The sequence below is a fragment of the Ochotona princeps genome, chromosome 1, assembly GCF_030435755.1.
Source record: "Ochotona princeps isolate mOchPri1 chromosome 1, mOchPri1.hap1, whole genome shotgun sequence".
Lineage (NCBI taxonomy): Eukaryota > Metazoa > Chordata > Mammalia > Lagomorpha > Ochotonidae > Ochotona > Ochotona princeps.
This window is the reverse complement of record NC_080832.1, coordinates 12,819,122-12,845,925: the sequence shown is the minus strand read 5'-3', so window position 1 is coordinate 12,845,925 and position 26,804 is coordinate 12,819,122. Positions and strand designations below refer to the sequence as shown.

Below are 26,804 nucleotides of genomic sequence, written 5' to 3'. Positions count from 1 at the left end.
AGCCGAGCTCAGCTCTTTTTACTTTTAGATCTTTAGCTGCCAGCACATCAAAAGTACTACATTTTCACTGAATGACTTGAGCATAACACAACAAACTTTTAGGAGACTTTTACCTGCTTAACAGCTTCGGCCCTGCTGAGAGGTGGCTGTGGGCTTGGTTTTAAGTCAGGCTGGACTCCAGAGAGCCAGGCCTGACACTGCTGCAGCGTATCTTGCCGGCTGACATGCTTCTGAAGTTCATGTTCCAGACTCCGGTACACCTGCGACAGAATAGCCAGGCTGAGTGTGAGGGCTGCTTTACATCCCTGTAAAAGCCACAGGAATGACACAAAACACAGCAACATGTGCATTTAGATTTATTTGCCAGAAAAACATGCTAGCAAATGTAGGCAAGATATGTCCCGAAATATCACAGAATTCTATAGTCACCCCTACTCTGTAATTTTCCAATATTCTGCTCAGGTGAGGAAACATGAGCAGGATTTATATAAGCACAGAGCCCTGTTACAATACATAAAATCGTTGAAATGAATTGCAACTTTTTTTTGCATTTTTTTTGCAGCTTCTCCCTCTGGTACACATATTGCAATTTTTGTTTAAGCTACACAATAAAATTGAAATTAACCACCATCTCAGGAAATGATATCCAAAGACAAACCAATACTACACTAACCCAGATGCTTTTATTTTAAAGGTAGAATCAAACTGGGATGAAATTGTAATAATGGAGAATATTACGCTCTCATTTCATTTTAGAGACTGTGCTCCTGAACACCAATAATTCAAACACAATTCCTGTTTCCTGATACATCTAGTCAAGTAATTTGTCCTCAACTAGCCAATTACATTTTATTAATGAACACATAATGATGACTGCCATGTGTCTCCCTGAAATCAAAGCCATGCACAACTATAATATACTCCAAGCAAACTATTTCATAAAAAAAAAAGAATAAGAAAGTAAGTGAATGTAGTCTGGAATTTCTTTCACTAATAACGATAGTAGTCAATGAATTATGCCTTGTTCTGTAATCTATTTTATTCTGCACAGTTTTCCTTCTGTCATTATTCACAAATATTTGTTAGATTCCTTTATCTCTGTTTTTAACTTTTTGAAAGTGAATTACTGAGGCTGGGCTGTGGTGTATTAGGTTAAGCCACTGTCTATGGTGCTAGATCCCTTGTGGTTGCTGTTTCAAGTCCTGGCTTGACTTCCTAGTCAGTTCCCTGCTAATGTGCCTAGGAGAGCAACAACAGACTCCCTCTCCCACATGGGAGACTCCAAGGGGCTCCTGTTGCAGCCCAGTTGCAGCCAATGCAACCATTTGGAGAGTGAGCCAGGGGGACTGGAGGACCCCCTCTCTCCTTTCTCTACAGACCTGCCTTTCAAATAAAAATAAGTAAATCTTTCAAAAACAAATTATCCACATCGACTGGTGTTATTACCTGTGTCAAATTTACAAAACTGATTTAAAAAAAGAATTTGCATCTTTTTAAAGCACAAGTCAGGCTCCCCACTTCTCACTGCATCTCTCCAGTTTTAATTGGCCATGCAAGTAAAAAAAAAAATACCTGACAGATCTTTATAGGCTTAGCAATTTTTTTGCTGCATAATTGAAAAGTTCTAGAATATGAAACTACTATCTATTATGTCATTATGAAAAGATTCTTATACAGCTTAGATATACATTTCTATAATGTTAATGACAATATTTTAGCAGAAATATATAAAGTATAATTCAAAGTAGTCCTTTGTCTTTTATGTAATTTTCATATGAATGCCTAAAACACTCAGTAGATTTTAAGTTGAAAAGTTGAAAATAAGATCACAATTGTGACAAATATGAAATAAATAAATGCTGATGTTACAGAACAACTAGAAGATTAGAAAGATGTGTTGATGGCATGCAAATGCAAACAAAATGACTTTCTAAGTAAGATTTTTAATAATGAACTCGCAGATGAAGACATTTTATTCAATGTTATGTCTGAAATCCACCACTCAGTCACATCAATCAAATATATGACATGTCTCAATATTTTAGTGTTGTGAATCTATCCTATTTCCTGTCTGGAAACACACCAAATGTTCCCAAAAATGTAAGCACCAATTATGTTGGTGAAAACCTCTGGCTGGCCTGGTATTTTTCCGTGAGGACTCATCACAGAGCATGCTGGCGGCGCTCACCCGCTGAGCGGTGCTGCAGATGGCGGAGTAGCTGTCTCGTGTCCCTTGCAGGTGCGCATGCACATTCTGCTTCAGCTTGGCCTGCAGGTGCTCTGCACATTGGCTTAGCAGAAGGTCACCTTTGCTTTTCAGGTTGTTCAGACGGTCTTCAAAATTAGCAATATCTTCCATCATTGCCTGAAAAATAAAACAAAGAAAGTTTTTCAAGGTCCACTTCTAAATAACCTATTCATAGCTCAATATTAGGAAATTTAAAAAAAATGTTTGGTTTTGGAAAAACTAATGAATGTAAAGCAATGATGAAAAATTCTTACGCTACAGTACATACACATGCATTACTGCATTATTATCAGAATAAATTGTATTTACATATTGTTCATTTCTACAAATTATAATTCTGACATATTTTTATCTAAAATAATTATTTTAGTAAACTTGTAACTATCATTTTCCTCATGTCTAATTTCTACTATAATCTAATATCCACTTATTAATTTATATACTTAGTTAATATCTAATAATTAGGGTTAGAATAGCACCTAATACACATATAAATGTGTGATCTGATAAATGTGTGTGAGGTGTACTCAAAGAACTTGTAGAAATAAATATTACAAAAAACTAGGTGGAGTTCAAAATTTTTGCACTAAAACTATCCTTTCTTTTCATTTTCTGTGAACCTTTCATTTTCTAGACATGAACACTGAATCAGATAATTCATAGAATAAACCCAAGGTCACACATCCAGGACATGGCAGAACTCTCTAGCTTTGAGAAAAGCTGTTTCCTAGTTTCAGCTCACACCACTGGACCCACAGATATGCTCTAGTGAGCATTCCCATTAACTACACAGGGTGGAGAGACCCGTGTTTTAAAGTTAGATTGTGATTTCCTAAACACAAGAGGATGTAATGACAAAAGAACTGTTCAAACAGAAGTCCTGGGATTGACATGTCAGTATACCTAAGAGAAATCCAGTGAGCCCCTCAGCAGTGCTGAGTCATACTATATACATCTAATCAACTAAAAATTAATTTACCAGACGACCTAGTTATTCCACTTCTGAGAATCTATCCAAGGGAAATGAAATCTGCATATGAGAAAGTGACCTATAATAGTATATTTACAAGAGCACAATCTGCAATGGAAACAACCTAGATGCCCGTCAAAAGAGGAATGGATAAAGAAACTGCGGTATATCTATGCTATGGTATACTACTCTGTCGTTAAAAAGAATGAAATTCTACTGTTTGTAACAAAATGGTCCCAACTAGAGACCATTATGGTCTGTGAAAAAAGCCAATCCCAAAAGGACAAATATCATATGTTCTCTATAAAGCAACCTTCATGCAAACTGCCAGATCAATAAACATATAGGCAAACCCGTATACAAATATAATCAGTTAGATGAACCGTATAATGGAGATTAGCAATGCCAAGAAGTGAAGATATATTACAGTATGCATCTCTATTTCCAATAAAGATGGACTCCTGATGAAATATATCTTGACAATAAGATGTTGGACTTTCTACCATTTTCTATACCCGCAATGTCATGATATACTTAAATAGCAGAAAGATGGACTTTCTGCTGAAGAACTATACTACTGTCATAATATTAGGAAAAACACTGGGAGAGGGGGAAGGGAAAATCCGATTCTATGGAAGTATATCATAAAAAAATAAAAATCAAACAAAAAGAAATAAATTGCTTTGAGTTGAATGTAATCATGGTATGATGCGCCTCTGTCTGCAGGGCTGGCTCCTCCTCGTGCTCCGGCTCAAAGTATGGTTTCCTACTCTTAAGTGTGGACTATAACTTGAATGCTGAAATGTAGGGAGGCTAGTCGGCTTTCCAAAGACACACTACAGATATCGACCACAACATGGCTGAATTTGTTTCCCATTAATGTCACAAATGAGTCACTATAAACTCGTGGCCTTATGACGTCTCCCAGCTGGAACAGCATACATAGGACTAAAGTCATGTACACATAAAGACAATGGCTCCTGTTGGTGTTCTGCTGCCAGAAACTTTATCTTCCAGGATTATCAGAATAGCTCTGAGCTGGGGATGGTATCATCACTGACTTACAGAAAAAGGCTCAGAGGAGCTAGGCTTCCTGAACGAAGCAGGAACAGGATATTCTAGAATTGAAACTTCCTGAATACTAGTCCTATATCCTAAGGCTGCATTTTCCTAAAATTCAAAAAAATCTTTTTCTTTCTTGATAAATTTTGCCACAAAAATTGGATTTTGAGGAAACAAGCAATTTGATATAGTATTACAATGTATTCAGCAGTCAGATGCCAAGATTCAACTTTTACGATTCCTCTGTTGAGCTTCATTGTTTTTCAATGACATGCACACGAATGCGCGCGCGCACACACACACACACACACACACACACACACACACACACAGAGGTAGGGCAAAGGCTGTCCTGTGTTAGCTCACTAGGGTCAGTGTACCTTGTGATGGGCCAGTTGCTGGGTGATTGTCTCCAGGCTGCTGGTCTCCAGTAGCTCAGGGGCCACCAGCCGGCCCGACATCTGTAGTAGCCATTTCTCCACCTCCTGGAGCTCACTGTTGTACTCTTCATGGTCTTTGACTTTTGCCTCCAGGCTGGAGACACGCTCCTGTAAAACCAAGTGCCACTAGATGTGATATTTAAACTAAAACTTAATGAAAGCTATGGATTTCACAAAATCAAGTGTAACTCACAGGTTTGTTAGATAACATATTTCATGACAACTATGGATTGAAAAACAGTCACTATGTCATTTAAATGTTCATCAGGCTCAAAGAAAAAGACAGTGACCCATGTCAATCCTTACAACTGTCCTATGGAGAGGAAGGGCTTAGGGACCCACCTGTTGGGAAACACAGGGCTTCCTGGGACGGCAGCTCTGGCTTACCTTGGCTGTCTGGCAGAGGTCCTGGTAATCACTCTGAAGTGTGTCTATTTTGTCCTTCAATGCAACATCCTGCACCAGTTCCAGCAGAGCTTCCCCTTTCTCTCTTACAGATTTTACTGATGGCTCCTGGGACAGCACCATTTGTTGAAGGGACTTGAATTACAAATGAGAGGGAGAGACAGAGAGATGGGGAGGGAGGGAGGGAGAGGAGGAGATAAGGGGTGGGGGAGGGAGAGAGAGAGAGCTGTTACAGCCATTAAAAACCATGTATATACGCATGTGTGTATGGAATGCATGAGACCTGCCTAGGAGAAAGACCTGGAACATCGCCCATGAATCAGCATGTGTGAAACAGTAAAGAGAGAAGAGAAGCATCATTTATGGCCAATACAGTTTTCAATTATGTATTACAATTAACTCATCACATTTCCTTTTGGGTATGGAGAAGGTTTTGGAAATAACAACATTTGGCTAATAGCCATCCAGCTAATATGTAATGTTACATTTGGCTAATAGCTCCTATTTCCGGCTTCCGTCTCATTCCTTTTGGCAGGGAAATAGCAGTCTCAACATAAAATGAAGGGCGAGAAGCTAATGTCTGCTTTTGAGAACAGAAAGTTAGTTCTCTCTTGAGCTGTAAATGGATTGGGGAAGAGGCAGAACTAAATTAGAGGTGAGAAGATTGTGAGGCTCATGTGGCATTTTCACAGACGAGTTGTCGGCTTTGGCCAAGAGGCCAAGGACAGAAATAGATATATGTGGTGGGGAGACAAATCCTCTGAAGGAAGAGCTTGGCAGTAAGCAATCATTTAAACATTATTACTAAATTATCCAAACAAGTTTAGAACATAAATCATTCAACACATAAACTTTGATAACTGTTCCCCAAATCTGAGCAAGTTAAACAGATTTTTCTATATCATGAGCAGCTACAGATGTACCACTATTCTTATCAAACTTAATTTCTTGAGTATTTCAGCTATGATTTGTCCATTCAAATTTATTTCATTCCAATATGACACCTCATTTTCTAATTTGCTGAACATCAGTTTCTAGGCCTTGGGTACCAAATGCTGAACAGTTGCCCTGACTTGGACCAAGAAAATCTGATAGAGCATCTATCTGGAGGACACATCCATTTAGGTCACACTGGGAGAAAAGATCTACATTTGTTGCCAATATGTGCAATAAATTCACTAATACAATCAGATCCTTGAATGGATGCGTAATTCTGAGGTAGCGTGCTGAGCCAAATAAATCTGCACCATCTATTGACACACATTTGGGTCATTTTCAGTACCTGTTATCAGTGGCACACACCAGGGATATTGACACACATTTGGGTCATTTTCAGTACCTGTTATCAGTGGCACACACCAGGGATATTGACACACATTTGGGTCATTTTCAGCACCTGTTATCAGTGGCACATACCAGGGATGACCACCCTCCCTGTACATCCCTCTACCTGTTTTGTTGACAAGCATCCAATATTACCTTGTATTTAGATAACTGTGCTTTCTTCTCATACAACTCCATTTTGGGTTCCTCGGGACTGAGCAGTGATGCCTGGTACTCCGTCATCCATTGAGTCATGGCTTTGCATTTATCTGAGAACTCCTTTGCCAAATGAAGCCCTTTCTCCAGGCTCACATGCTCCTTCCGCACAGCAGTGGTGAGCGCCTTCAGCTGCTCTACGTGATCCTGGATCTCCTTCCTTAATGTCTCAGCCTCCTCCAGCTCCAAGTACGAGAGAGCCCTTTCTCCTTTCTCCCGGGCTGATTTCAGCAAACTATGACCTTTTTCCGTGTCTTTAAGCAAACCCTGAAAAAGGCAGGGAGTGGAAAGCAAAGGCAAAATTATTCCGAATCATGTATTCCCCTTTAACATAAGTTGTTGAGGGAATGGACATTAAGCCTGAGTTAAGTTTCTGACTCTAATTCCTGACTCCAGTTTCCTACCAACACAGACAATAGCAGGCAGTTGTGACAGTTCAGGGGGTCGGGTTCCTACGACCCATGTGGGAGACAGAACAAGGAGGAATTTGTAAATGGTAACTTTATGTGTCTGCCTCTCTGCCTCTTTGATAAAGTAAAAAGTGAGTTGCTAAAATTCATATGAAATTTGATCTTCCAGCAAGCAAAGTTTTTTTTTAACTTAGAAGTTTTAAACTTACTGATAAATATATCATTTCTAAAACAAATACTCAGAAAAAAAACTTCATATTTCGCTCATTCCACCCATCTCCCTAAAGATCTAAAATAAAACTTGTTAGGATATTGGATTATGAATTTAAGTCAGAGTTTCTTAATATTAACAATTAAATTAGGGACCAGTGCTGTGGCTTAGAGAATAATTGTTTACCTTGGTAAACATTTTTAGAGACATAGCAGATTGTATCAAAATAAATCGAAGAGACAAAAATCCGAAAGCAAGTGTTTGCATGTGTAAGGGAAGTCATTTAGCCTAGGGATCAAAATGCTGAAGATGATGGCCTTGTCCTCTGTCATAGTGCCTCAGTTAAGGTACCACCTGCAGTACTAGCATCCCCTATGGGTACTGATCTAAGTCCCAGCAGCTCCATTTTGGATTTAGCTCATTGTTAATAACCTGGAAAGGCAGAAGAGGATGGCTAAGTGTTCAGATCCCTGTACCAAAGCAGAAGACCCACAAGAAACTCTGGGTTCCAGCTTGGCACAGGCCCAGTGGCTGTGATCCTGTTGGGGAGTGAACCAGCAGAGGAAGACATCTCTCTCCCTCTCCTATTCCCATTCCTCTCCCCTGGCCATCTCTTTTTCTCCCTTTCCTTTTCCCTCTCTATAATTCCTTCAATTAAAAATAAGGCAAATCTTAAAGAAAAAAAGTTAAATCAGGAATTGGTTAAAGCTTTCATGGGCAACACCACACATAAAGAAAAACCAAATGTTGACTTCCGTGAACTTATAAGCTGATATTTGGAATGAAATCATGAGCCGAAGACCATCAGTCACAACAAATTTGGTGCAGACACATACTCTTCCCACAACAAGACAGGGAGAAGGGACATTGAGAGAATCAGAAAAGGTTTCAGCCAAGTCTGTAGGATGCAGGCCTACCTCCAGTGCTTTCAATTTTTTCCCCATCATCACTTGATCAACTTTATCAATCTTGGTAGCCACATTCTTGAAATTTTTGTGAGTAGAACCATACCAATCAGAATAGGAACTGAGCGATAATTCTGATTCCTCCAAACTCTGGATCTCTTCCTCCAAGAATTTTACTTGTTCCTTGGAATGCAAAGAGAAGCGTGGAGCAGGTATCAAAGCCCTGTATCAGGTCTTTGTTGGTATATCAGTACATGTAATGGAAACTATGGGAAGGTTTGCAAAGCTTCGGTCCAGCTTTTGGCCATTGGTGACCCACTCACCAGCACTTGCAGAAGGAGAGCCTGGTATCTCGAGCTCAGCTGAGTGGCCTGGCAGCCCAGTCTGCTGCCCACATGGCTCTCATCCAGTATCTCTTGCGCTCTTGTTCCCACTTCCTCTACCTCGTCTCTGTAAGCAGTTACTTCTTCCTGCCATTTCTGAAATGATGGGAGAAACAGAGAGGAAGATTCAACTTTGGCTGCTATTGACAATGACAAATACACAAATCTATCTTCTTAATGGAAAGTGATTCCAATACATGTTTAGAATATATACATCCTGAGACATAACTTTGCACATGTCACATATAGACTTTCGGTAAAGCACATTAATGGCAACATGATAAAGAAAAATACCAGTTTGTGAATTTGGGGATTTTTTTTGTATATATTGAAATTCTGCTAAAAATGTAAAGAACAAAATGACAATTTTTTCAATCTTTTGTTGAATTTACATCGGCTTCAAAATAAATAAGAAATTCTCCAATGTCTAAGTATTACTTTGGAGGCATACACTAAAATTGCATAAAATTAAAATAAAGTATTATCAAGTGTTACTTCAATGCACTATATTAGAGCAAATTCATATCAGAACCATAAATGTACCAGGTGACTTTAGTACCAACCTGCATATCTTTACAAAGCAAGGTAATAGCGTAGGGTATGAGAATAAATTCTAAAATATTTTCATTAAACTACAATTTATCAAAGAATTATTTATGAACTAGTCACTGTAAGAAGTATGCTGTATTGTAATTTATTTATAATTTGTAGGAGGGCATAGCAATTTTGCCAAACTTATATCTTAAAAAGTTGCAGTGTAACATTGAGAAAGGTGAGGAATTTTCATGAGTTGTACCTTCATTTGATGTAGTTGTATCTCTTTAGTTGCCCGATTTGACTGACGCCCGGTCCTGAAACTAATTCTCTCTTCCACTGTCTTTAGCCATTCATCTACTTGCTGAAACTTCTGTTCCGTCAGCCTCAGCTTGTTTACAACACTATTGACCTGAGTCCGTGTCTCCGACAGTCTGTGCTGGAAGCCCTGCCAGTCCTGTCGGAGTGACTCCAGTGCCCGGTCCTCTGCCTGGGGAATACCTGAGGGGATCACTTCCTCCCTGGCGTGCAGCGCTGAATTCAATAATGCCTGACCCTCTGCACAGCGCACCTGCAGCTCCTGCGAGGGAAAAGGCACAGCAGTTACACTTCACTCAAATCTCATGCTTGTATCAGTTCACACAGCATAAGCAAGCCAATTGGGCCAGTTTGAACCTGACACTTAGAAGAAGAACAACAAAACACCTTATAGAAGAAGTTTGCATGTGGTACTAAATGTTGTTTCCCAAGTCAGGAGAAAGACTATACAAATTTTCAAATCAAAATTCCTGGCCCTTTCTCTCTTATTCATAATCTCTCTGTCTCTCTCTCACTCAATACACACAAACATACATACACACAATTTAATTTTTCTCAAGCAACAGCTTCTGAAATTTGGCTTTTCAGTTAAAAGGCAAAAATGTATGTGATCAAAGGTGCTATTGTTTCAAGGAGTGATCTTAGGCTTTACCCAAAACCCGGCAATCTCTTCTGGTTTATGCTTATGGAACATTTTCCTCCATATGACATTACTTTTAAAATTGTGTAACATGAAAGTGTATGCACACAGAAACAGAAGAACAATGGGCATGCTAAAAAATTGAGAAACATAATTGAAAACACAGAAATAGAAATTAATTCCAAAATTCTCAAACTTTTTATCAAGGTACTTTCAAGATTATTTTCCCCAGACTCAGTGCCAGCAAACTGTGATGTGGGACCAATAGAAGATATATTTAGGTTTTGTGGACCACTCAGCCTGTGTGGCACTAAGGTAACCACAAACACATATAAATGAATAAGAGTCTGCTTCACTGAGATTTTATTCAAAATACAGACATCACAGCCATTGCTGTGGTTTATTGTAACTATTCCTTAACATATAATTATTGCATTTTATGAAAGATGGCTTTATGTTTTAAGTAAATCATTTTGCTACTAGATAAGATCACCATTTATCATATTACAAGACACATCTGGTGCTGCTGCGTCAGCGGCTAGCCCATTCCTGCACGGAAGACAGAAGAAACAGCATTTGCTGCCCAGGGTACCATGAGCCAAAGTCACCTAAGTGACCCTAAGTCTCAAGTCACCATAGATCTTACCTAGGAGTTCAAATTTCCTGTCCCAACTTTGTTATCCTGGCATTACACAGCTCTCCCTGAGATCTAAGAAAGAACTAGAAACTTCACAAGTAATGATAACTAAGATAGGCCCTGAGTTTTCCACTTTATCCAAGCTGTGGGTACATCTTACCCAAACTCTAATAAGGATTTGTAACCAATAGGCAAGCGCTTGCATACCTTTGGAGGATACAGGGTAGCTTCATTTATTTTCCTATATGGATATATCTAGTACCCCTTTTTGTGGGGGGACCTTACTATATAACCCCTACCTACCTCTCAAGGTCAGTTAAGGGATCCTCTTGTATGCTACCATAAGATTTCTTGCATTTAGTTATTGTTTTCATGATATTTTTCATAATAATCTACTACGAGAGCTTGTGTTCATCCTATTGCGAGCTTCTCACACATAAATGATATTTTAATCATCTTTTCCTGACATGCTAGCAAATGATCTACATTGCATTACCAACTCAATAAATACTGAGTGATTAAATAGGTAGATTAATAATAATTCCTTTCTCTGTTATATCCGAGATTTCAGAAAAATTGCAGCCTCCTAGCCTGTATACCAGGATTTGTTCTGGCTTCTCTGTTTTTTGTTTGTTTGTTTTTGTTTTAGTAGAGCTTCAACCTTTAATCTATAGCTGTGGCAATGTGGAAAGTTTTATTGATACCAGATGGCCCAAGATACCGCCACCAATTTGACTTACTGCCATACTCCACTGGCTCCAATGATCATGTCTCATATCTGATTAGATGCTTTAGGGAGCAAGCTACAGCTATCCAAATCAATGAGGCCATCAGTCTTTTCTGTGAGGGGACACCCGGCTAGCCAAATGAGCTTCCCAACAATCACCTATCAAATGATCTCACGTAGTACACACTACTGGATTTCCAGAATGCTCTAAATCAAGTCTGACTATAGTTGTACTGAATATACGTCAGGACTCTATAGGAGTCAAGGCCATTTTGACTTAGTGCTGTTTAAACCACTAGTTCCATGTTCAGGATGAAAAGTCTTTCATTGTAAGACAAAGCAGACTTTACCTGGAGAGCCCTCAGTGTAGTCTCACGAGTGTCAGCATCACCTTCGAGGAGTGAGTACCGGGTAAGCTTTTCTTGTTCTTGTGCCAACCAAACTTCAAAAGCCTTTAGGTCTCTCTGATACTCCTGGTGGAGGCGAACAAGCTTTTCAGACCTGTTCACTGCTTCCTGTAATTAATATTTCAAAATGTTGAGAAAGGAATATATTGCTACGAGTAGTGTCAATGGGTTATAACAAATCATTTTTGAAATTTTAGGAAAGCCTTGCTAATAATCACTGATTGAATGATTTCTTGGAAAAGAACACCAGCCTAGGAGTATGAAGTGTCCAGGTTCATATAAAAAGCAAGAGAATGTAATAGTTAAGAAATAAAATAGACAGTAAAGACCAGATTGAATTGAGTAATCTCTAAATGCCTTATGAAACTTAGCACAGATGTGTCAAAATACAAATTTTCATAAAATTTAGATTTTGCTGATGAGTAAAATTGAAATTCTTACATTTCTAGAAGTTTTGGACTCCATGTGCATTTAATGTCCCATGTACTTTTTCTAATAAGCTAGGATATACTTTCTAAAAGAACTTCCGGCTTGGTTGTGATGCCCAGGAGAATGATGAATATTACCAGTGATTGTCTTCTCCTTTTTAAAACTCTCATCACTAGATGTAAGATCTTCACTGGGAATTTGTTGACCATTTTTTGTTAACTTGGTACATTCCCATGAATTTTTAGCCGAGAATTATCTTATTTTAGTAACTTTCATATGTTAATAATATGTGAAGGATTTGGTTGGCTTTCCCAGGGACATATTTTCAATATTTAAATTCATTTTTGTTTCTGTAGTAACTCTGTTTTCATAAACCTGCCATTATCAAAAAATACATCCAAGCCTTCCAGTTTGGGGACACGTTAGAGGAACCTGCTAAGTCTTACCTTGGCTCTGTCCCTGATTGTACGGTAGCGTTCCTGCAAATCCTGGAGTTCTAACTGGGTGACGTAGTGCTCCATCATGCCAGCCCCTTTGACTTCAATAGTCTCCAGCAGGCTGCTGTGACTCAACACTTCTTCATTCAACAACTAAAGAATATTGAAAAGCAAAAACAAAAGAATTTCCCTTTTAGCATCATATCAGTACTTCTGAAATTCACATATTTCAGCTATACAGTTGACAACCTCGGGGATATACCTATACACACCCATATCTTTGGCTTTTTGCTATAAACACACAAGTGGATCTATGAATGTACGTTTATGGGTCTCTGTGTGTGCATTCGATACCTGGTCCAGAATTCTCTCTGAGATACTAATTCCCAACTGACTACTTCACATTTCTATGTTGCTATTTCAAAATTATTACATCCATAAATGTGCTATTGGTCTTCATTCCAACCCCTGCTTACTTCAGATACTTAAACAGTAAATGCTCACAACAGCCATCCACACAGACAATCCAGAAATATGGACATGTCCCAGAGTTGTCAAATGAAATCTTGTTGCTTCTACATTATAAGGTCATGACATTTGTATTCATGCATCTGTAAACTATTAGCCCATGGGGCCCTCATCTCCCCATCAGGATTTTTGCAAGAGCTTCTCAGCAAAAGTCTTGCCAATATTTCTTGCCCCATTCCTTTTTCAAAACTCTATAAAGCAGCTAATGTGACAAAAGGTCTTATCACGGAAAATGTAATCATGTTACTGTGCAGTGTAAAGCATCTGTCACATTGTGAATATTGGGAGATAACATGGGGAGTTCTCATAGCAGCTGACTGTGACGTGCAGTCAGGTGTCTGCTGTCTTTCTGTGTTTACCTGTAGTTCCTTGCCAACTCTCTTTGCTCTAGGAACCCTCTGCTTTTCTTTATTTTTCTTAAAGATTTATTTATTTTGATTGTAAAGTCAGATATACAGAGAGGAGGAGAGACAGCAAGAAAGATCTCCTGTCCCTGACTCACTCCCCAAGTGGCCGCAACAGCTGGACCTGAGCCAACCCACAGTCAGGAGCTAGGAGGTTCTTCCAGGTCTCCCATGCGGTTACAGGGTCCCAAGGCTTTGGGCTGTCCTTGACTGCTTTCCCAGGCCACAAGCAGGGAGCTGGATGGGAAGCAGGGCTGCCAGGATTAGAACCGATACCCATATGGGATACTGGGGCATACAAGGTGAGGAGTGAGCTGCTTGCCTACCACACTAAGCACATCCCCACCCCCTCTGCTCTTCTTTCAGCAGTGCGTTGAATCAGGAATTTTCCTCTTCAAGGCCTGTGGATACACTGTTTACCCCACCTAGAACGCTCTTTCCTCAACTAATTTCCCTATGCTAAATCCTTTAGGATATAATTTTACTCACCTACTGCAGAGAGGTGTTTTGTATCCCCACCACCAGCCTCAAACATCTATTTTGGCCCTTCCAATTCCTGTCAGTTACAACTGTTTATTTATTCACACATTTCTGTTGTGTGAAAATGTTCCAACAAAAACACAACCCTTGCCTATTTATTCACCTTCAACAGATACATTGCCTGCATGGAAAACTTCTCAGTACCTATTGACTGACTAGTCTAGTGACTGAATAATATGATCAAGTGGACAATTAGTTATCACAACACGTAATACATGTGGAGAATTTCAAGCAGATAATTATATAAACATGTGAAAGCAAAAGTAAGACACAGAAATAATAAGTAACTTGGCACAGAGCACACAAGAACATGAAATCTCTTCCATAACTTTTACTTAGCATTTGTGCTGTCAGATCACTGAGTACACTTTTCAGAAAGGGACAGGCAAACATTTTTCCTACAAAATTTGTTGAAAAAGGGCTATGAGAGAGTGAAACAATAAATAAAGCTCAGGACAGCTTCGGTGGTAATGTCAGAGCAAAAAGCGTTTCTGGAATAATTCAGAAAGGTGAGTAGGCGTGCTAGATGAAGAAGCTAATAATAATAATAACAATAATAATACATTCTAGGAAAAAGGAAGAGATTTTGCGAAGAGCTGGAAGCTTGGAAAACTGACATTTTCAGAAAATGAGATTTGTAAGGCTGGAACATGAGTGGGTGGAGGGTGAGAAAGTGAAGGAGATGAGGATGGCAGAAAAATCTGTCACGTGGAGACCTGGACGGAGCTCCGGCTTCCATTTGGGCAACGCACCAACTGATGGGAGTCTACTCTCTCTCTTCCTCTAAATTGCACTTTCCATTTAAAAAAATCTTTAAAATACATAAAAATATTCTTGCAAATTAAGGGAGAGGAGGTGATCCTCTACAATAGCCGGTGGAAGCCAACAGGGGCTCTTTAGCCAGCAAGGGAGATAATCACCTTTATGGAAGGATAGCAGTGAACAGACAAGCTAGAAGTGTGAAACTCGATTGCTTCAGCTTAAATGAAGAGGATGGTGCAGGGGAACCTAGCAACAGAAATGAAGTAGGTGGTGGTGAGAAAGGAGAAGCTGGGAAGATTGAATTTTGCGATCTGGTGTTGTCATCACGGAGTGATCAACAGCAGTGGACAGCAAGAATGGAGCTCAGCGGGTTTCTGTGTGGAGGACACTGCTTAGGTGGAAGACAGAATTGGAACATGCAACAGATGAGTTCACCTTGGAGTAAGGGTGTAGCTGCAAGCCAAAGAATTCCAAGATTTCATGCTTCAATACTATTGCCACAAAATGAATTAAGGACACATCCTTAACCACCATTAAACACTTATATGTGCTACTATACTGATACAGGAATTATGACAAGCACACAAAGTTAGTAATACAGAAGGATTGGTTACAAAGAAAGTATTTTTGTTTTCTTCCTAATGATTAAGAAGCTAAAGATTATAGGTTGCTATATTTCAAATGGGTTCTATCATGAAATATAGGTCTCCTTAGTTTTCATTTAAAATGCATTTTCACTCACTAATAAACATAAATGACAATGTCCAGTTTATTAAGTCACGTGAAATTATAGTTTAACCCCCAAATACAATTGACTTGTATGTGTATATTAACATACAGGTCATCCAGGTTTGTCTGAAGAGACATTCCAGGTAAGAACATAGGAGATCAAACGGAAGCTGAAGCCCAGCTCTAACCTTGGCTTTCCCAAGTGCAGTCACTTTCTCCTGGAGCTCAGCATACTGCCTTTCAGACTCGTTTAGGCTGGCTTCCACGCTGTCCATCCAACTGGAAAACTGCCGTACGTCATCCTGGTAACTCGTCCATTTAGAAAGTGCTCCTTCAAGTTGACTAAAGGAATTTGAAAAGAGAATAATCAATACTTAACATCTTTGTGAGCCCAAGAATCCATCACTACGTGTGTTCCCCAGGCTCCAGACATCAGGAAAGTGGCAGGCTTAGAAGTGGGCCAATGGGCCAGGCTCATCACATCCAAGCCCAAGTTTTTGCCAAGAAGAGCCTTAGGAAGCAAGGGACAGTGAAGCCCACAATAGCTACGTGGATGAATTGGGGCAAACACTAGAGTTAGCGAGCGGGGGACACACTGGAAGGTACGGAGGAGGCTGGCAGATAAAACAAGGAGAGAGACCTGGAGTGGGTTTTCTCCAAAGGCAAAATTCTGGGCAGGCAAAGAGAGGGAATACTGTATTCTGTCAAGCTGGCCAGGATATTTGGAACACAAGGGAAGGAAAGAAACTACTAAGAAAAGAAGTCACTATCTTTCATAAAAGCTGAACATTTTTTAAAAATCACAATAGAAAAAGATGGAGGTGCTTTCTGAATTGATCTAAATATTAAAATTTAATTATTTCTCTAATAAATACTTACAGTACTTTCTTAACTCACATTGTATTGTAAATTCTGGTAAGCAATTTGTGCCTAATTTTACCACCATGTTTTGAGTGCTTCTGTAGCAGTCAATGTCAGTGTCCCACACATAGACTCCTGCAGCAGAATGTCAGACACATGTAGCCAGCACCCTCTTCCGAACCTAAGAACATCCTCTATGAGTGTACTCTGTAACTGAGTGCAATGGAAGGTGGAATATAGGGGATGGTCTCCCCTTGGTGGAAGCCCTATCACCTGTCCCTCTGTCCCCCCAGTCCTATTCTTGGTATTTGCTGGCGTTATTTCCCAAGTTAAATGACTTGGTTTTAATCAACACTACCTTTGTGGCAAAAAAAAAAAAAAATCATCCTCATTTATGTGAACAATACATCATGCATCTTAGCTATTTGTTGTATACTTTAATATGCATTTAAATGTATATTTAAAGATTCATTTATTTGTTATTTTAAAGATAGATTTTTACATAGACAGAGTGAGGTCCTTGATCTGCTAGCTTACTCCCCAAATGGTTGTAATGGGCAGAACTGAGCAGATCTAAAGTTGGGAGCTAGGAGTGTTTTCCTGGCCTCCCACATGGGTGCACAGGCCGAAGACCTCAGGTTACCCTCCACTGCTTTCCCAGGCCACAAGCAGAGAGAGCTGGATCAGAAGCGGAGCAGTCTGGACATGAACAAGCATCCATATGAGGTGCTGGGGCTTGCAGATAAAGATGAGCTTGCTATGGCAATGCGCTAATCCCTAAATACATTTTTTTAGTTTTAATTTTAACCAATTAGGCAATTGGCAAGCAAGGAGAGACACACACATGGACAGAGCTCTTCCATCTGCTGTTCCACTCCCCAGATGCTACCATGACTGTGTCTGCGGCAGGTGTGGAGATGGAGCAGGAGCTGGGAACCCAAACCAAGACTGTCCCATAGGTGACAGGGACCCAACGAGGTGACCTTTATCAGGAACTGGAGGCAAGAGCTGATAACTGAATCCAAGTATTACAGTGTTGGATGTAAGTGTCTCAAGTGCTAGGCTAACTTTCTCCTAAAATGCATTCTTAATACTAGGATGTTTCTCAGATCAACCTAAGTGCCAAATTTGCATGTCAATTTCTTTGGTTTTAGTAAGAAAAAGGAGACAGATAGAGAGTGAGAGTGAGCAATCAAACTACATGAATTGCTGTTGAAGTAGGAGTGCATTTCAAAATTTCATGAAAAACAGAATCAGAAGATGTTTATTTTGGTACAAAAATGAAATCCACATGTAATTTTAACTGCACATTTCCAGGAACTTTTGGAAGGCCTCTCATATTTAATCAGTCTTTTTTAAAATGGCATGCCAATGCTTGACTGCAGTTTGTCTTACCTCTTGCAACGAACGGCTGCAGACAGCATGGATGCCCACGTGTCCTTTGCACTCTGCAGTTGCTGCTGAATGGCAGGAACGCCTTCCGGGGAGGTGTTCTGCAGCACGTATTCTCCCCTGGTCACTATCATTTTCATCTGAATCTCCTTTTCCTGTCTCACTGACAACAGAGCCTGTAACAGCAAATACAGAAGCTCTTTCTGTTAGTATGCTCAACATTTCTGGTATACAATATTTAGGAACTCCTGAAAATGGTAGAATATTACACAGTCATGTTGTGCTGGGTCGTTCCCAGGCTGCAGAGGTAGGGGGTAGAAAGGTTACATTTGTTAAGATCTCTAACATTACAAAGTTATAGAAATGTATTGCATGTTTTAAGTGCTTTGTTAAGCACCTTTCTCAAAGCTATACAAGTCAGTAGAATCCCTGCAAGGTAAAGCTTCGTGTCTCCTCCCAAACTGTATCTTGTTGACCTGAGCAGACTCCGTTTTATCGCTCAACGGCCACCTGTGTGTGCCACAGCCTCAAGAAACCACTAGCAACTTCCCACTCATCCCGCTACCATTCTCAAGTTTCTACCTGGTCATCGTTGCTGTAATAAAATGATAACTCTCTCCATCATTTATTATTATTTTCATTGTATTTGAGAGGCATACAAGCACACAGCTTAGAGAAATTATCCCCCTGTTGGTTCAGTCCTAGGTGTCACAACAGCCAAGGATGGGACAGGATTCTGAAACTCAATCTGGGTCTCCAATGTGTGAGATAGGACCGCATCATTTGGGCTGTTACCTGTTGCACGTTAGTAGGAAGCTGGAAACAGGAGCCCATAACTGAAATGAAGCATTTCAACATGGCATTTGGATGTCCCAAGCAGTAAACTGCAGCAGCCACACACCTGTCTCTCTCCCTCATTCTTAAAACTTGGGTTACATATCAGACTTCCTGAAGTCTGATTGGACATTCAACCCCAGCCCTCCCACACAGTTCCATTCCTGTGTGTCTTTAACACTCCTGTTCTATATTGTGTTGTCTCCTGTATTTCAACCTCCAGTCTACAACAATAAAATCCTTAGGAAAAAGGTTAGTTTAATTGACATTTGATCTCTTGGAGCCAAGGACAGATTGTCTTCTGGAAGGCATCTAGTATATGATTGAGCACAAATTACTTTCATCACAAATATAAAATGGAACAATACCTTGGGGGGTGAGAAAAGAACTGACTGAGCAATAAAGGCCGGAAAGGGATTGAATAAAATTAGGAATGCTTTACCCTAAAAGATATCTTGTGTGTTTCTCAGAATAGATGTGTCTGTGGCATAACTGGAAAATGACCCCTTAAATGGTTAATATGGAAGCAATAACATTTGGGCTTTATATTATGTTCTGTGCAACATTTTGGATAACTGTGTTTTTAATCAGTCTTTTAGAAAATGGCATGATTTAGCACTGCTTAGGCATGCCCTCCTGTGCAAACATCCTCAAAGAACCCTAAGATTCACAAGGAGTGTGAGCTCCTCCCACCAGGCAGACGGAGAGACAAAACTCTAAGTGACGTTCCTCTTTACAGGTGCACACCTCAAGCTTGAGCATCCTGCTGTCCAGCACACTTTTGTCCGAGGTGGGATGGCAGTAGGAATCCAGCATATGGACAGCGTCTGTCATCCAGTCCTGCAGGTCTTTAATCCCAAGAGAGAACTGATTGTGCTCGGCCACAACTCTGTCCAGTCTTGACACTTTTTCCTGAAAGCACAGACATGGTGTTCTAGTCGTTGGTTCCCAGAGACATCACAGCCTGGAGCCAATCACACTGTAACAGTTAGCCGTGACCGTGTTCACCCACACCTTCACATGAGACATCCATTGGAGGATGCCAGTTTATGAACTCCGTGAGATTCATGAAACAGCCTTTTTATGATGAAAGTACCGCAATAACTGGGTCAACAAACAGATAATTTTTATTTACTTGCCCTGAAATTCTTTATGTGAATCATGATTTCTTTGCAAGCCAGTGAAATTTCTTCCTAATGCCTTATCGGAAGAAACAAAGTACTGTCTAGCTTTCACATAAACACATTTAGTTCATCTGACACCAAGTACTCTTATGACCTGCACCACAGTTACAGTCATAAAAAATAAGAATGAGGCTTTCCCAATTTCAAAATTATAGGCACTAAAAACACATATGTGTCTTTTCTTAAGGAATATATTCATAGTCAAGATGATGAAGACTTCACGAATAGTCCGTAGGCTCTAAAGCAGTCCAATGCTGTGCCTATTACTTTCTGGTATCTAAATTACACAAGGAAATAGATGTCCTTAATTAATTCCTATTTTGATACATGCAAAATTTTCTGAAGACAGAAATAACTTATGCAAAGAATTAAGTATGGATGTAAGCAGACTGTTGATTCCAATGCCTCAAAAATGTTTCACTGAAGACCCAAATCAGCAGAAGTCTGCCCACACTGGGATAAGCGAGGTTGAGTTAAAGATAGCATGAACATAGAATGAGCTGCCTACACTCTAACATCAAACATTACCAACACAGAGGATCCAAATGTCATAAGACACCTGCAAGCCCATAAGCCTATGCCATCCAGTTCACATTGGTCAGCAGCTGGGTGAGCTGAGTGAAACCAGGGTGGCACTGGTACATTAAAAAAAATTATCCCAAACTAATTATACTTAAGCCAAGGGGGAGGGTTAAAATGAATGTATGTTTTTCTGAAGTAATGGAAGAAAAACTAAATTTTTCTTTATGATTCAAAACTTCAAAATCAAAGTCATGGAAATTTCCAATTTAGTACTTCAAGGAATATTTTGTGCAATAATAGAAACTGGAAATCGTTTCAGTCTTTGAAACTTTTCTTCTTTTCAAAAAACGTGGCATGAGGGTGCTACACCTTCACCTTGGATTGCAAATTGGGGACAAAGCACTTTGTGGGCTTTACTGCTGACCAGGAGGCACCACACGCACAGGGTCCAGATGCACTGTCAGCCTGGCCTACTCCAATGGCAGCTTCGCGACATCAAAATCATGCTCACACACCGCACGAGCAGGCGCGTTACCTTTGTTAAATTGCTCAGAGCTAGATACTGAGCAGACAGCCGTGACACTCTGTGCACAAAGCTCTTGCTGGCAGCCTGGCCTTCCCACAGCTGTTGAGCTTTCTCTTTCAGCCTGTTGAGCTGAGGCTCGTAGCAGTGTATTTCCTCAAGGACAGACTGAAAAGCACAAGCGAGTTACCATTCAGAAGCTGCGGGTAAGCACACTGCAGACACAGCACTGGCTCAAAGAACACGGAATGAACACCCACAAGCAGTCGGTGTTCCCTGAAGGTGTTATGTCCGGGCTACACACACTGGAGCACTACTGGAAGAAACAAAACAAATCGCACCTTAGAGGAGGCAAGAAAACAAAATCTGTCAGAAATAAGGAAAGATCCCACCATGTCTCAGGGTGGCATGATTCTTGAGCATGCGTGCCTGCACCTGCAGTAGGGCAGTCCTAGAGAGGATGCGCAAAGATGTGCTCTCGGCTGGCTCAAGGTTCCTCACCTGGAGCTTCTGCTGCTCTCTCCTCTTGGCTGGCAGGTCGTAGAGGCGATTGCTGCTTTCATGCACCATCTTTTCAGTTTTGCTCAGCCAGTTCTGCACAGGCTCAGCGCTTACTTCAAAGTCCTTCATTTGGACCTTCAGATTCTAGGCGGGTTTAGACAGTGCCAAGGACAAAACAGATTGAATGGTGAGTCCCTCACTTGACATTCAGAGCCCATCCCAAGCCAGCCCCACTGCTTCCGTCCCTGCCTTCCCTTCCTTCAGTGCTTCAGACATTGCTTGCTCACGTTGGTACCAGTGGAAGTTTTGAATAGTCTTTGTGAAAATGTTATCGCTTTATCTTTTAAAATGAATTTTCCCTAACTCCCCAGCCTATTTTAAAAGTCATATCCAAGCCTTAGCTTCTAGATTTATTCAAAGCAGTAGCTGCAGACTTAATACAAGATGCGGTGGATTATGATTTTTCCTTATCTGGCTTGTTAGTTTTCATTTTATGCAGGTAATCCTTGCCTCCACAGTTATATGTAAACTCCATGAGAAAGACCTCTGATGAAAATTTTCTGAGACACACTGCATTACCATTTAATAACATAAATCAATGCTAGCAAGCATTTTGTTGATTTGGTTAATCATGAGACCAGAAGTAGCTTACATGATTATGTTTTAATAATCAAGATAAAAGAAGAAATATCAGGGTTACATGCTTACTACACAAGAATGCCATAAATAAGTTCAAAGACACTGTGTAGATGTTGTTAGCTACGAAATATAATGACCAGGGGTTAGCACGATATCATACCAGCTTAAGCTGATGTCAACAATACTAGCAGCCTGTACGGGTGCTGGTTTGAGAGCTGGCTGCTCTACTTTCAACCCAGCTCCTTACTAATGCATCTTGAAAACCATCAGAGAATGGGCCAAGTTTTCGGGCTCCTGCATCCATATGGGAGAGCCAGAAGAAGCTCCTGGATTCTGTCTGGCCCAGCCTCAGTCAGAAGAGGCTACTTGCATAGTGAACCATCGAATTCCCTTTCTGCCTCCTGTCATTATTTTTCCTTTCAAATAAATAAGATAGCTCTTCAAAAAATGTAATGGACAAAGCTTTATATGGTACCACTTCACTTTGGCAAGCTTGTCTGTATCAGCTATCATTTATAAAGAACTACACTGAAGTGACTTTGAATTTTTTGCCAGAAAATTGACTCAAGCTTCCATCTGTGTCCTGTCCAGGGAGACTGGAATGTCTGGCACACCCACCTCCTAGGGATACCAGTGAACTACAGAAAGGCTTTGAGAAGTTAACATGTACAAACGTCAGATATCAAGGTGATTCTTGGAGTACAACTTAAAAAAAACATGAGGGAAGGATTTTATCTTGTTTTATTTTGTAATATATTCCCAAAGCCCAGAATAGTCTTTGGAAAACAGAACATGTTCAACAGATATTTATGGATATTTATGTTACTAAATTTCTTGAAACCACCAAATAGAGCCAACTGCGATGATTATTATTGGGAATTTAGAGCCTGCAACGAGCCCTGAGAAAAAGAATTGATGGGACTTCGAGTTCTTCTACCAAAGAGGGTGAATCATTTCCTATGGGGTGGGGAACTTTTTTCCTATGGGGTACAGTCACAGCAATGAAGTATTGGGGCCTGGAAGACAAAAATGAGGACAGCGCTTTATATTATCTTCTAAAGCTCCTCTTTAACAAATTATTTACTTTTTCATTGGAAAGTCACACATGCAGAGACGAGGAGAGACAGAGAGAAAGATCTCCCATTCTCTGATTCACTCCCCAAGTGGTCACAACGGCTTCAATTGGCCCCTGAGCCAGGAGCAAGGAGCCTCCTCTGGGTCTCCCACTTGGGTGTAGGATCCCAAGGCTTTAGGCTGTCCTCGACTGCTCTCCTAGGCCACAAGCAGGGAGCTGGATGGGAAATGGGGCCTCTGGGATTAGAACTGGCACCCACATGGGATCCCGGTGCATGCAAGGCAAGGGCTTTTTAGACACCAGACTACCACGCCAGGCCCTAAAGCTCCTCTTAATCTCCCAAAGGCTCTCAAAATACTTTCCCAGTAACTTCTCCAGTGGCACCCACAAAGTCTCAGAGCGTCACTTTCACGGAATTGCATATTCCCTACACCTTCAGAAAGACAGTCTAGATTTGAACTCGGCTCCATTCCTTCCTAGAGATGAGTTACATGCAGATGATTGCCTTGCTTGTGCCTTAGTTTCCCCATGTATAAAACAGAAATAGAGGAATTCCTAATATTATGGAGAGTTACGAGGAGTCAGTGTGGATGACTGTAGGTTAGGTGTCCAGTGCCCAGTGCTCTAAGTGCATAACTCTTTTCTCCCTTGTGAACCCTGCCCTTATGTTAATGGCCCTTGCTTGATAACTGACCCCTAGTTATTTTACATGCAGACCAAATCTGATGTCTACTAATGTGAATAGATTGTTACCTTCTCTAAAGTTACTTTTCATGCCACTTTGTGACTCAGTTTTGCCATTGTCCAAAGCACAGAGAAAAATTTCTCTGCCACCCCTTTACCCTCATCTAATTCATTACCAAATCTTGATATATTTTACCTTAAAGATAAATTTTCCATCCTATCATTATTTCACTAAGTCTGGCCTTTGTTTCTTTCATCTATATCATTAAAAATAAAAAATAAGAACTTTTCTCTGAAATTCTGGCTACCTACTATTTTGCTTTCTGACTTATTAAGTGGCAGAGAGCTGGCACATTTATCTCCAGCTTAAAAATCTGCACATTCTTCACTTTTGTCCTTCCTCAAATAGGTTCTGGAAGAGAATTAAGAAATAGTATATAAAACATCCCTTTATAGGTAACAAATTAAATTATTTCCTGTGCAACAGATTCAGTTTCAGCCTTGGGAACATTGTGTCTGGGGTTCATATAAGAAACCTGGCCAATGGGTGATGTTGCATTAGAACACAAGACATTGTTGCCATCTGACTTTAAAGTTCATCTCCAGTGTCCTCATTCCTATTGCTCATTTTGCAAAAGTTCATGTCAAAGCCAAATTTTTAGAAGCCCTCCTCCACTCACCTGATCCTACACATTCAATTTCTACTACCTGCAATGTATGTGAGCCATAGCAACACCAGAGAATGCTTGGGCTTGATTCAATTACCATTTCTCTGGAATCCTTCCTTAACTTTTTTCAAGAGCGTTAGTGGCATCCCACAGTGAGGGACTGACATCCCTGAGACATACCTATATGAAACTGCAATAATCTCTTTACACAGTTTCTCCTCTAGAATGCACATTCCCTGAGGCGACACAAAAGAATAGTCAACTCTTCTTCCTCCCAAATGTCTGAAACGTGGTAGGCACCATTATGTGTCTATTTCAAATGTAAGGAAAGCAGGAGAGGGGGAAAGAAGACAGGCAGGCAGGAACCAAATGAAAGTCATTCTGTCAGGATAAGGCAGGTTAAGACTACAGGCAATTCCTGACCTATTTACTGTTGGATATTTCTAGAATTAGATAGAGTTGCAATCAGTGTTAGGCAGGCTATAGCTAACCCTTCACAGCTCAGGCCTTGTTGCACTAATGACTTTGAGAGTCCCCTGTTAATTTGTAGGTACTGCAAAGCAGTTGCAACTCTGTTAAGCAGAGGATCCTGTCATGATGGACTAGCTCCCCTTAGAAGAGAGAGCTTAACGGCTTGGAGTGATGAAAGAGCTCTCCTTTTCTCCTTCTGAGTATTAATCCTCTATTATGATCTCTCCCATTCTGCATTAAACATGTACTAATAAAATGAAGGGTCAAATCAAATATTGTGAAGTATCATTTTCAATGGAAAAGTCCTCCCCTTGCCTCCAAAATTTCATCTAATAGAATTATACACCAAATAAATGATCTCAAGAAAAAGTGAACTGTGGCAATGATTACATTATTGTTAAGATAAATTGTCTTAGAAGAAAGTGAAGCAGTATAAAAACTTTTTGCATATTTAGCGGCTAAATACCAACTACTTGATCTTTTATGCTAATTATGATTAATTATTCATAGCATGTAGAGATTTCTGTTCATTCTCCTAAACAGCTGTCAGATTCGAGGCATGTCAGATCAAGGCTTTGGAGCTACACTTCAATGTAAATTTGTCGTTTCTATTGTGAGAAGGCATGGCAATTCTTTGATAATAATTCCTTCTGTGTAAGAAGCTGTCGGCCCATTAGTCACTCACAAACTTGAGCACTGAGTTACTTATTACACTTATCCAGGTGCTCATATCCGGTCACAGAGAGTCAGTGAAAAATTTCCCCAGACATACTGAAATTGCTTTAATTGAATAGCAACAAAAATAGTGTGAAACATGTCCCCACAGTGGCTGTATTGTACCTCCAGGGTAGATTCCTTTTGGTGGAGATTTGAATGAAAATTTTTCCAGTCTTCTTTGGCAGTTGCAACCTTGGCCTGAATACCTTTGGCCTTCTCTTTGGTTAACAGGGTGCTCAGAAGTTCTCCTTTAGATAGCATCGTGCTTAGCTTCTGCTGTCCATTTTCACTTTCTGACAAAAACTCCTATAAAGAAAAATACAAAATCAGACATGATAAAATGCATGATATCTTGAAATATTTTTTGTATATTTCTCAGTAAAATTTAAAATAAAATGAGTGAGTTTTTGGCTTAGTGGTTAAGATACCCATATCCCAAATTGGAGTGCCTGGGTTTGATTCCCAGCTCTGGAACAGGCTTCCTAATGTCAGCTTACTGCTCCTGCAGCCCCTTGGAGCAGCAGGAATGGCTCAGTGAACTGGATTCCAGTCACTCCTGTGTAAGACCTGAACCGTGATCCCACTTGGCCCATCAGCAGCCATCATGGGCACTTGGCCCATTATCAGCCATCATGGGCACTTGGCCCATCAGCAGCCATCATGGGCACTTGGTCCATTATCAGCCATCATGGGCACTTGCAGAGAGAGCCAGAAAATGGAAGCTCCTTTGTTACAAATAAATAAATTTTAAGAATTGAAGAGAACAACTGAGTTTTTTCTATAGTACACATGAAATGACCTAGGTTTGTCTTTAAGAGTCAAATTTGAATTGTTTTATTTGCTGATACAAATTCTGATTTGTTCAAAAAAGACCATAAACTATCTCATGAAATACCTTAGCCATTAGATTAAACATGTTTGGAACTAAAATATTATGTTTCAGATAAAATGAATTTAAGAAGGAATGCAAGCCCAAGGGAAATAAGTATCATAAAATAACTTCTGAGTAAGATTAGCCTATAAAATAAATATAATGTGTTGTGTACAACTGGGGGATGTGGGTTATCA

At 40.1% G+C, this 26,804-nt stretch overlaps 1 protein-coding gene across 1 annotated transcript in view; it reads right to left on the bottom strand.

Moving 5' to 3' along the window:
• Positions 1 to 26,804, bottom strand: part of SYNE1 (spectrin repeat containing nuclear envelope protein 1) — a 465,933-nt gene that overhangs the window by 200,772 nt on the left and 238,357 nt on the right. The window contains exons 58-73 of the mRNA XM_058663996.1: positions 25,860 to 26,042; positions 21,483 to 21,626; positions 20,994 to 21,149; positions 19,500 to 19,664; positions 17,922 to 18,094; positions 15,854 to 16,007; positions 12,712 to 12,855; positions 11,780 to 11,944; positions 9,370 to 9,687; positions 8,514 to 8,669; positions 8,203 to 8,373; positions 6,605 to 6,931; positions 5,108 to 5,260; positions 4,661 to 4,828; positions 2,189 to 2,365; positions 114 to 260 (exon numbers count right to left, since the gene is read on the bottom strand). Of these exons, the coding sequence (XP_058519979.1) occupies positions 114 to 260; positions 2,189 to 2,365; positions 4,661 to 4,828; positions 5,108 to 5,260; positions 6,605 to 6,931; positions 8,203 to 8,373; positions 8,514 to 8,669; positions 9,370 to 9,687; positions 11,780 to 11,944; positions 12,712 to 12,855; positions 15,854 to 16,007; positions 17,922 to 18,094; positions 19,500 to 19,664; positions 20,994 to 21,149; positions 21,483 to 21,626; positions 25,860 to 26,042 (2,901 nt within the window). The remainder of the gene's footprint in view (positions 1 to 113; positions 261 to 2,188; positions 2,366 to 4,660; positions 4,829 to 5,107; positions 5,261 to 6,604; positions 6,932 to 8,202; positions 8,374 to 8,513; positions 8,670 to 9,369; positions 9,688 to 11,779; positions 11,945 to 12,711; positions 12,856 to 15,853; positions 16,008 to 17,921; positions 18,095 to 19,499; positions 19,665 to 20,993; positions 21,150 to 21,482; positions 21,627 to 25,859; positions 26,043 to 26,804) is intronic.